At 39.8% G+C, this 11754-nt stretch overlaps 1 protein-coding gene across 1 annotated transcript; it reads left to right on the plus strand.

Moving 5' to 3' along the window:
• The first annotated feature begins 3919 nt into the window (after nucleotides 1–3919).
• On the plus strand, nucleotides 3920–10944 carry LOC110043023 (lysosomal Pro-X carboxypeptidase-like). Its single transcript, XM_089273198.1, has 14 exons — nucleotides 3920–4472; nucleotides 4810–4947; nucleotides 5514–5615; nucleotides 5771–5845; nucleotides 6304–6361; nucleotides 6742–6790; nucleotides 6892–6946; nucleotides 7126–7231; nucleotides 7505–7621; nucleotides 8086–8141; nucleotides 8386–8550; nucleotides 8921–8986; nucleotides 9195–9316; nucleotides 9847–10944. Exons 1-14 carry the CDS (start codon nucleotides 4296–4298, stop codon nucleotides 10109–10111), a joined length of 1551 nt encoding a protein of 516 aa, XP_089129324.1. The 5' UTR covers nucleotides 3920–4295; the 3' UTR covers nucleotides 10112–10944.
• The last annotated feature ends 810 nt before the right edge of the window (nucleotides 10945–11754 follow it).

Raw genomic sequence — 11754 nt, forward strand, 5'->3', positions numbered from 1 at the left:
GTTGAAGATCGATAGCTTTTACATAACATAGTAAAAAACCAGCTGGATATATTTGGATATAGCAGCGTTTCAGAACTTCAAAGTCTCCCTCCTCTTACCGCACGCTTGCAAGGATTTCGCCATAGAGTTTATCGTTTGAGTTTCGTCTGAATTGCAAGCAATACGTGATGCCTCATCAAGGCATAAGAACTTTCGTCTGTAAATACTGCTCAGTTTTGTTTGTGTAAAAATCCAATTAATCGCTGGTTGTCGAGGAAAAGGAGCGCCCGGCGATCTGTGTTTTGTATCTAAACATGGCAAATTGACTTCCATTACGCTCTTTCGTGTAAAAACATACATTAAACGCAAACAATATCTCTAGCTTTATATATGTTTGACTGATCTGATAAATATTTGAGAGCATGTTAGAAGTTTAGCTGGAAATGTGGGAAGACAGCAGATATTAAATCAGCAAAATTACGGTAGCACTTTTCAATCAACCCGATTAACAATTTCATTTTGTTGTTTGACTTCTCAAAACTCCTTGTCTTCTTCATTTTCGCAGTATAAAATTTCACTATGAAGAAACCGTGATCTTAGTAGCCCTTTAGCGTTGGCAAAAATTATCCCGTCATCCCAGCACAAAAGATGGGGGAAAAAGTACTAATTAAAAAACACCGACTCGGATTTGAAAGTGCACGTGCTACATTATGCAAATTAGCTACTTGTACGCGTCAGACTTTCCTACTCGCCAAACAAGCAGAAACAATAAGAAACTGATCGAAAACAGATTTTGGCTGTGATTAAGCATTATTCTGATTGTTCTGAGAAACGTACAAGTTAACCGGCGATATCAGAGTAAAGAGTTTCATAACGTTTATTCGTAAGTCAGAAGAAATACAAAACATTACGCGTACAACCAGCGCGAGCAGATCTTACAGCGCGAAATATGAAGTCCTGTTTTCTGGCAACCTGAAAAACTCATGATCACCTTTTCCCATTGCCTCAGAACAAAAATGCGCCAAAAACCTTCCTTCTTCATATAGACGGGAGTTTCGTGGAATTTCTTTAGAAATCTAAGTTCCAGTGTAAGTAAGCGGAATTTGCTCGTTTTAATAGACCCCAGTCTACTGCATCACACCTTTTTGCTCGGACCCGGTCTAAATACTCCTCATAACAACGGGCTTTAAAACCTCGGCTTGGTGTCGAGACTGACAAAAGCGCGTGATTTTCGGTCTCTTGTTCAAGTTTGCTTTACGTGTGGGCGAAACGTGAAAGCAGCTTTGTATATTAGCGGAAACAATCTTAAAAACACACTTCAAATGAGCATACGTACATAGTCGCTCGGGTGTGACCGTTGAACAAAGGCGTGATTCAAGCTTTTACGCCGACTCAACGCACAATCGGATTTCCGACAGACGTCGTAGTTTTATTGATGTGGGTGTTTTGGGTGAGATTATGTAAACACTAATGTTACTTGACGTTATATATCTTGCCTGTACTTTCACAAATTAAAATGTGTTCGAAACGCGATGCCAATTTAGATTAACTCGGGAAATCTCTTGCGTTAGTTTTACTATCGCGTTTTGAAAATACACCCGCGCGGTTTAAAATGTTTGCAGTTAAATTGTAGCCATTCGGTTTTTTGCGGGATGACGAATATATTATGGAACGCAACAAAGGAAACGTTTTCTGATTGGTTCTTGTAAATTCCTGTAATTGATGAACCCTGCCGAGCTTCTAGCTGTGACGTATTGTCTGACTTCTTAAGATAAAGTGATCAGCGAAAGAACATTTCATCACACTTTGCTTTTCTACTTTGAAAAAGCCACAGCGATCGAGATTTTAGAGACTGCCAGGTAAACACTATCCATGTTAGCTTGTGTGCGGTTTGACTTCTATTTACGCTTACGGTGCTTCACTCTGTTTTATTAATCACTTACGATTTATACATTTCAATCACTCGACTTTGCATTCCACGCATGATATTCACAGTAAAGATGTCAGACAAACCGGATTTATCAGAAGTAACCAAGTTCGACACTTCAAAACTCAAAAAAACCAACACCGAAGAGAAGAATACTCTGCCAACAAAGGAAAGTAAGTAATGGGTCGGTGTATTTCCATGAGCAATGCTTTCAAGCGACTGAATGTAAATTCAGACATAAGTCGTATTTATCTGTCTGTAGAAAATGAACAACGCAGACATATTTGACTATTTTGAGAAAATGGAAAAATAACGCGTCATAACAAGGATAGCAAGCAATTTTGAATTTATTCTGTTGATGTTCATAAGATGAATCTGAATTTTTCTCTTTTTTTTAACTCCATTGGGCGCGACCACACTTTTGTTGACTGTAACTTAATAATGCATATCACATGTTCGGTGTTCCAAAATCATTTATGGTAAAGTGCTTTTTAACCTTTCATCTCATTTGAGCAGCTGTGAAATTAATCCCTGTTATTACTTGTTTTTGTTTTAGCTATCGCACAGGAGAAACAAGGTTAAAAATTGAAAGCCAAGACGAAATATTGCCAGTGACGATGAGACAATATTAAAAATACCAGAAAAACTGTATTCTTCGTAATTGATTGCAACGTTTATGTTTTATTTGCTATGATTTAGTCAACTTTTCAGATCACTGTAATGTAATATGTAACGTAGAGTCAATGGAACAAAAGAACGTCGAGCGAAAGAAGAAGTTATTGAGCCAAACTGGTTCATGTAACGTTTTTCTAGTGTGGAATAAATCTTATCTCTTGGCAATCAATTTGCTTTGTCTCTATTTTTAATTGCGCGCTATCATTCGGAAATCAACATCAGACTTAGTATGGAAATGATTATGAATAATTAACGTATACCGCTATGTTTGACGAGCGATGTTTTGCCTTCATGGCATAAACGTTTCATGAACAATAAAACCAAGCGAGCAAGAGACAACAAGGGGTATAAATATATTTTTTGTGAATTATGATTTCAGCAAAGTCTTCATTTAAAAGTCAGTAGGAATGAGCAAAAAACTGTAAGATGCGTGACACTAAGCAATGAATTAAGGGGCTCAAAAGGCTCTTTGAAGTGTCAAATAGTTGCTTGTAGAATAAACGTTTCGGGATTGACCCTTCTTCAGTTGGTGAAGAAAGAACAAGCCCGAAACGTTTAGTTTACAAGCAACTATTTGACACTTTCGCGCCTCGTATTTAAGTCCTCATTTAGTTCGACGCCTGGAAGGGACATGGGAAGAGGTTGCCGAGGGTGGATCATTCGATCTGAGAAATATTGCTTCTGAAATAGTCCAAGACCAAAATTTTAACCCGCCAAACTGACATTTTCTCATTGATTTCTTTATTCTTATCACTTGTAGTCTGACATATTGTTGAAACTGTTTGGAGAAACTATTTGCTGATCATTTGTAACTTCAGGTCTGTGCATTACTTTTTACTGTTCGCCATGTGACTGTTTTATCGATATTGAAAATATTGTAGTTTTTTGTTTGGCCATTCTACATTATGAGATCGCTCGAGTACATTTACCAACTGACTGTCGATCGAATTTAAGACAGCACTTTGTTTGATGGCAAGAATCCGTTCCTATGAAAATTTCTCATAAAAAATCTAACTCTTGAAGTAACATGGATTTTTTTGCTCACGTGGATCCTATAATTAAATTGTCAGTCCTGGAGAACGGGCAATGGGGAAGGGGAGGGGGGTCGTTTCAGTCTGTCTCCACCAGTATATTTTCACACTAGCAACAGGGGCTGAGTGAAACATGGCGAAGAAACAATAGACCATATTTACATTTTCAGACGATGACAGCTTTGCGAGAACTGGCCTCTTCGCGCGCAGAGTACACTTATGAAAAAGCGAGACAGGCGAAGACATAAAAAAAAATAATAAATAAGAAAAAAATACGGTATTCTTTAATTAAAGAAAAACGGAAGAGTACTTTTATAAAAGTAAAGCACCAATTATACTGTGACTGCGACAACCTGTCGTGATCATTCCGGCTATTGGCCGACGAATGAAAACAACCAAAAATCCATATTAATAAATCATGAGATAATCCGAACTCGAATTCTCTCATCGGGAGTAAGTGCAAAGTTTTAAAAAGGTACCAAAAAGGAAACTAAAATATAAACTTTGCCAAGGCGAGCAGAGCGAGGTATTAATTTCACAACAATCGGAAGACATCATGCCACTCACGAGAAAGTCACATGGATAGCACTCAACGGAAGTCACGAGACACGAAAAAAGCCAAGAAAAGTCGAGGAAGTCACACGCTGTCACATCAGATGCCGGTGGCAAGCGTGTGAAGCAAGATGGTGGCTGCTGAATTGTGTAAGATTGTGGTGGTTGCACTTGCGGTTATTTCTGTAGGAGAAGCGTTTCGTCTTCAGGCTCGCTTCCCTCGCCCTCAAGGAAAGGATTTCGAGCATCATGCCAAGAGACATTTGTGTAAGTTTTGCATTTACGAGACAAGGACGTTTCGCCAAAAGGTGAGTGATACGTGACTACGATAGCATTATTTCTTCTTCACATTTCACAAAACTCTCCGTTGATCTCACTTTCGATCGTACGAACTTTAAACTGTTTCTTTTTTTCAACCGAAAGCAGCAGTACTCTAATTCCATGTTTGGTATAACGGAATGACATTTTGGTGTAGATTTTCCTGTGGGTTATTTTGGTGTCTTGCTGACACCGGTTTAACGTTACCGTCACGCTATCCTCTTTGATATGGTTTTCAAAACGCTTTAATCAACATCAATTTTAATTGTAAATGATTTAAATCCTTTCCTGGTCTGAAGTGAAATAATTTCTTTTACAATTCCGCAGCTGGATCACTTCAACTTTAACAACAATCGAACCTTTCTGCAACGCTATCTTGTCGCCATGAAAAAATGGGATAAGGGAGAACCGATTTTCTTCTACACCGGAAATGAAGGAGATATCACTTGGTTTGCCAATAACACAGTAAGTAGTGAAATCAGCTAGACCATTCATAAATTCCTGGTTAACTTATTTGAGGTGCAGCTCGGAGGAGTTTAGGGGGAGGGGGTGGAGTTGAATCCTGACTCTTCCCCAGTCCTCTGCTGTCGGATGGATGTCATTAGGGGACTGGAACTCTGGGAAAAGCTGGGACATTAGTAGAGTGGTGACAACCAGAGACGACATTATGGGAATCAGAAAATCAGACAGTGCTGCTTTTCAGCTGTTATGTCATTCTCTGAAACATGGTTGGAGCTGTAACAGACCGGAAGATGCTGTGTTACAAAACAATTGCGGTGCAACCTCCAATAAACCCGGGAAAAACTAGATTCTCTGTGCTGCTTTTTCCTTCATTCTTCCAGAAGTTGTGGCCAGCAAGTTGAGGCTTCGAATGAAATATCAAATTTCAATTTTTCCAGAAGCAAGAGGGAGGGCTGGCAACATGTACCTTCTCCCTAAATCAGCCCATGCAAACGATAAATAAAATTGACTGCAATTCTAGGATCGAGAAATCGAACGTGGACAGTAATTGCTTTATGTCTTCTATACAGGGATTCATGTGGGACATTGCTGACGAGTTCAAAGCGATGTTAGTGTTTGCAGAGCATAGATACTACGGCAAATCGCTACCGTTTGGAAAAGAATCTTACAAGGTTGGTGGAAGGTTTGTAGCTGTATGGTAGTAACCAATTATGGCTATTTAAATCTCATCCATCAGTGAAACAATAATTGCACGTAGTAGCTTTGATTGTCTCTTCATCAGGACATTTCTGTTTTAAGGGGTATTAACTGTTCTTTTTTAATTTAGGGACCACAATATTTAGGATATTTGACATCGGAACAAGCGTTGGCAGACTTTGCTGTTCTCATTCGTCACCTTAAGGTAAACATTAGACTCGGAAGCAGGTGTTCCTTTGGCTCATCACGAAGATTGAGTGACGAGCCCAGATAAGGTCTGCGTAAACATTCACTTAACTATGGTTTCTGGAGTTACCCTAGCAGTCTTATTTTGGCTCGTCACGCAACGGAGGTGGGGATTTCAATGCGACTCAAATCTAAAGAAATTGTCCAACAGTATTCAGCTGGTTAGACAATTTAAACTTTCTGGGGTATTCCTCATTCACGCAGTAGTACGTTTCTTGTTGGTGATAAAGTTAAACTAAACGAGGAACCTGTTAGAGTACTTAGAACAGTCTGTTTCAGTATGACAGTTGGACAATTATGTAAAACACAGAATTCAACACAACTGTTTTATTACCACTCCCCCTCCCCCCACCTCCCGCGAAGGCCGGCGCTAAAGCTAATTCTCCTGTCATAGTGAATATTATTTTTATTATACAGGATACCATTCCAGGAGCAAGTGACAGTCCCGTTGTAGCGTTTGGAGGCTCATACGGTGGTAAGAAACAAAACGTTTACGATAAATTACAACGCGCAAAAATCTCGATTGCAACCCAAAATTTGCATGTTTAAATTCCGCAAAAAGGCCGCTGAACTTTCATTCAAGAGTTTCGCAAAGCAGAGCGAAATTTTGCAACAGTGCAAAACCATTGTGTTGCGAAATTTTTATGAGAATTTTGCCGAAATTTCGGTTGAAGTGAAACTTCGTTCATTTTCGCCGATATACCCTCAAAAGTCCCTTATCTCGTGGGAATTCGTTTGCTTTACTTTTGTACGGTACTGTGGGTTGATCGGTGTGGGAATAACAAGTTGAGTCAATGTTTTACGTGGTGAGCTGTGAGAGAGAGGAAGCCTAAATGTTTTTTTTTTTTGCTCTAGGTATGCTGGCTTCATGGTTTCGAATGAAGTATCCAAACATTGTTATAGGGTAGGTGGTCAAATCCCTTTCTTGATCAGTTTTTCTGTATTGCCAGAAAAAAATATTTTAAAAACATCATGTAAATATTTTTTGTTGTTTTTCTGATCCAGGGCCCTCGCTGCTTCTGCGCCAATTCTTCAATTCACAGGCATGACACCTTGCGAGGTAAGATCGGTATCCCATAAGGAATAGCGGCGTTTCGTTTCTAGTCTACTCCGCAAATCCTCTTCCTTCTTTTTACTTCCGGCTCAGTACACCGGAAGTAAAACAAAACAAGAGGAGAATCTGAAGGACCTATGCAAAGAATTGCACAAGACTTATTTCCCTCGGATTTTAATTTGCAGAAGTTTTACCAAATCGTCACCCAAGATTTCCATCGTGATGGAGGGGATTCGTGCGTAGATTCCGTGAAAAAGTCGTGGAATATTGTCAAAACTTATGGAAAAACAGGTAATGAGATGAAATATAATCTATAACGTCAAAATTATGTCATTGTTGTAATGATGATATGAGCCACGTCAATAGTTTGTTGCAGAAGTACACACCTGACAGTCAGTCAGTCAGTCAGTCAGTCAGTCAGTCAGGTAGTTCGTTCGTTCGTTCATTTGTTCGTTCTTAATTCTCCGAAATGCTTCAGAAAATGCGTTCTATGTTTAGCTGTGACCAAATAAAATGCATAATTTTGATAGCAAAACCAAAGCCAGTCTTTCCTCTCTCTTGCAGTCAGTGGACGAAAAACTTTATCAAAGATTTTTAAGTTGTGCTCGCCGCTGAAAACTCAAGACAACGCTACTCAGTTAGAATACTGGCTGACCGAGACCTGGGTCAATTTAGCGATGGGTAAGTCGTATGATTGAAGCCTGCCATTTTGATTTCATTATTCAGAAAGAAACTTGTGGAAGGATTGACAGACAGGAACCACCGTGTGATGCTCTGAATCCATTGCTTGTTTTGAAATGATTTCAGAGATCCAATCTTATTACACTAGATTAGACAGCCATTTGACACAAGACATTGCAGATGGTCAGATCTAGTCTGGTCATTACAAGTCTAGTCTGAGCATCACAAATCGACACTTGAACAACGATCAAAATCTGGAACTCTAAAACGGATATGGCAGGCAAACCGAAATTGGGTGTTTCCTTTATTTTTTAAGGGATTTTCGTTGAAAACTTTTACAGTAGCCTGCTCACCTAAAAAGATCGTAGCCCAAAATACAACTGTTGTAAAGAAAGTAAAAATCGCACTTTTTTTTTTATTATGGATTGCCCTTCTAGCTAACAACTACACTTGTTTTTTTGCAGTGGATTATCCATACCAGGCCAGTTTCTTGGAGCCTCTTCCAGCTTGGCCTATTAAGGTACCGCCTTTTTGGCACATGTATGACGGATATTGTTTTTTCAATATAATTAAGGGCAGAAGAAGGGGGGGCGGGGGGAGGACAATAACAAAATCATGTGTGGGGCGCCTCTCGCAACTGTCTACAAGGTGCTCAGTAATTCCAGCGCAAAATGGATCACTTAGTCTTTCAAAACACTAGCAATAAAACCATCTGGGCTGTGTCTCATTTAACCTTCGTAATCGCTTTCGTTGTCCGCATTCAGGTCGCCTGTAAATACCTTCAAGACGAATCGTTAGAAGGCGACAAACTTCTTGAGGCAATTGCTCGGGCTGTGGGTGTGTATTACAACAGTTCAGGTCAAGCCAAGTGCTTCAACACTTCACAGCAGGCTGTGTCATTCCTTGGAGATGAAGGCTGGTATTTCCAGGTCAGTAACCTCTGGCATTGCTTTATAAGTGTGTGGAAAAGTGCTTTAAGTGCGGTCATTCACCGATATTTCCTTTCTGTAAAAAGCGTAGTTTTGTGCTGTTCTTGGTGAAGTGAAAGGCAAGCGTCGGGCTCAGGTGAAGTGCGCCGGGAGAGGCCCCTCTCCTGTACCGCGTGACTCGGGCTTCACGCTCGTGTCAGTAGTTCGTGTACTTCTTCACGAAGAAACCAGGGGAAACAGCGTGCTCTACCAAAGATTGGAAGCGCATCGGGCTCCACAGAATCTAGATGCCCCAATTAAATGACACAGAAACTGTAAAAAATGCCTGTCCCATTATATTTTTACATCATATGTTGTGTTGTTATTGTAGGCGTGCACGGAGATGGTCATGCCTCTCTGCTCAGATGGAGTTCACGATATGTTCACTGAGTCAAAGGTACGTAGCACTTTAGCAAACAATGTATGAGGCCAGATCAGGACTAGTGTTACCAGGGTGAAAATGTTGCGTGACGGAAGGAAAGATTGTGTGACAAGTTATAAGAGCGTTTGGCTGTGCATTTTTCGTACTTAGGAAGCTGGGTCATGTAGTTTTACTGGTCCATCAAAGCGTCATTTATTGATCATTATTTACTTTCGTCTGTCAGTGGGATTTTAAAGAGTACGCAAAGGATTGTAAAAAGGCCAAGGGTGTCACGCCGTTGGAGTACTGGGCTGAGATTATGTATGGAGGGAAGAAAATCAAATCTCACAGTAACATCATATTTAGGTACGTGATTGATAGTACTGCAATCAGGACAACGTATTTGAAACATAACGTACATGTGGCAGTTAATGGTTTGCGTTTTAAAATTGGTTTCAGCTCCTTGCTGAAATATTGACGACTAATTCCTAATGTTATTGTGTTTAATGTCAATAGTTAACATTTTAGTATGATGCCCCATGGTTTTGAGTCTGTACTTACAGAATATTTAAGAAAGCAATTCGACCGCGGACGATGATCCGAGAAAAATCACATAAGTCAATTTCCTGTTGTTACGTTATTTCATTAATTTATTTTACCTTCTCGTTAATACAATGTCAATCATTTTAGTTTTACGTATTTCCGGTATTAGGCAAATACCTTTGTTACTACAAATACACCCTTTCCAATGTAAAAGTCCCGTTGAGCTTGAAGAAGACCGGTTCGGCTAGCCGAAAAATTGCATGCTTTTTTAAAAGATAATCCTACGTTGTATGAATCGGTCTCTGCTTTTGTACTCCTATAAAAAAAACGTGCTTTATTTCTCCTTTCCCCAGCAATGGAGTCCTGGATCCTTGGTCAGCAGGCGGGGTTACCCAGAACATCACCGACAGCCTCGTTGCCGTGCTGATAGAAGATGGCGCCCATCACCTGGACTTGAGACATAAAAATCCGCTGGACCCCCCATCTGTCGTGCAGGCGCGAAACATCGAGAAACGTTACATTGCACAGTGGGTCAAGGAATACAACGAAAGGAGAAAGGACCAAAAGCATTTCAGGATTTCTAGCAAAAGAAAGTTTAAAAATATATCAATTCTGTAGTTAAATAGTTTTAATATGCTGCAGTTATCTCGACTACTTTTGAATAAGAGGCTGTTGAGCTTTTGAGTGAAGTTTTGTATCTTGTATATAAAACATTTTTTCAAAGAATTTTATTTTCTTGTGTAGTGCGTTTATTAGACAGCGAATTGAAACACAAGATAAAAATTCAATTTCCTATGCCGAAAACCCGGGCTCCGTCCACACTTTTTCTCTCTGAAAACGCATCAAATATTTTCCATCCACACTAGGCCGAAGAAATTGAAAACGCAACAATCAGCGGTCATTTTAGATTTGTGTTTGAGGAAAACTCGGGCAGGGAAATCAAATGATTATCGCGATTTCATCATTTTCGAAGAGCTCCGTTTTCAAAATGTTTTCTGTCCGCACTAAAACGCAAACCCAGCGTTTACAAATTCCTCCGGTTTGAAGAGCGTTTTCGAAAAGCTCCGTTTTCGTGACGGATCAGTTTGGACGGTAGGCCTAACCGTGGAAATAAAGCTGCGTTTTCCAATTTCTCCCCCGTAGTGTGGACGGGGCCTCAAAAACTTGTTGAAACGTATAACAAACGCACATTGTTGCCAGAATCATTTCTACGAAAGTTTTCTCTAACCCTCGCACATAAAAGGCGATGGATCGAACTCAAGTTTGTTTTACTTGAAAGGGTATGGAAAACTTAGGAACTACACAATTCTTTTATAAAACACTTTTTCATGTTTTCTTCAGAAAGCTTAATTGAATGTTAGTTATTTCAAAAATGGATTTCTCAGCTGAAATACCATAATTATATCACAGAGTTACTTTTCGCTAGATGAAATAAAGCTATCTTTGTATAATTCTAGTTTACTATGTATGTTTTCGACTTACAGTAGTTTTTACTGTGGTTTGTCAGTTGTTTCTCAATCGAAAACCGCTCTTTAGCTACTGTAAGTTCGATAAAATGTCGAAAGTAATTCGCATTTATTTTCGTTTTGCATCACTACATTAAGTGATTGACTTCAAAAACTCGAGCCACTTCGTCATCCAGTTAACACTTTAGAAGTAAAACCTGAACCAGTCCTAACTCAGATCGCACACATTCACCGACGCTTCGCGTTTTGGTTCGCTGGATGGTCCGTGTCCTTTGTGATTAGCCAGAGTGATTACTTTCGTTTGATTGAACGACACTCAATTAAAAACCGCACAAACTTTGCTTACCTGTTAAACGGCTAAATTAGAATTTTAATATATCAAAATTGGCCCATTGACCGATGAGATGATGCGCTCCAATAAGTTTCAAAGGATGACCACTCCCCCTTGTCTTCTTTCCCTTTTTGAACAATAGCCGTGAAAACTCCCGCGCTTTTTCTTGTAGAGGGCCGGTAAATTTCGAATGCCGAAATGTCGCAACTGGATCCCAAAAGAAATTCAAAACATTTTTACAACAGCACTTCTGCAATCGTCCGTCGCCAGGGTAAGCTCCGCCTCCCATGAATTTCCTCAGCCATAATACCGTTGGTTTCCTAGTGCATTTTCTCGAGCGTTCCCACATTCATTTTCCTGAGTCCTCAATGCGATCTTTCTTGTTCTTGTATGGGGTTCCCGAAAGGCTCCCGTTGGGTTCATTTGCACTTTCCTCAAGCAGCCATGCATGCGTTTCCTTGTAC

The sequence above is a fragment of the Orbicella faveolata genome, unplaced genomic scaffold (assembly GCF_042242905.1).
Source record: "Orbicella faveolata isolate gen_17 unplaced genomic scaffold, um_ofav_v1 contig_35, whole genome shotgun sequence".
Classification (NCBI taxonomy): domain Eukaryota; kingdom Metazoa; phylum Cnidaria; class Anthozoa; order Scleractinia; family Merulinidae; genus Orbicella; species Orbicella faveolata.

Bases quoted from the DNA above. Each gene is read 5' to 3' on its own strand.
- LOC110043023 (XM_089273198.1), top strand. From the start codon at position 4,296: ATGGTGGCTGCTGAATTGTGTAAGATTGTGGTGGTTGCACTTGCGGTT. The intron at 6,791-6,891 runs GTAGGTGGTCAA...TTTCTGATCCAG, and splicing joins TATCCAAACATTGTTATAGG to GGCCCTCGCTGCTTCTGCGC. The intron at 6,947-7,125 runs GTAAGATCGGTA...TTTAATTTGCAG, and splicing joins CAGGCATGACACCTTGCGAG to AAGTTTTACCAAATCGTCAC.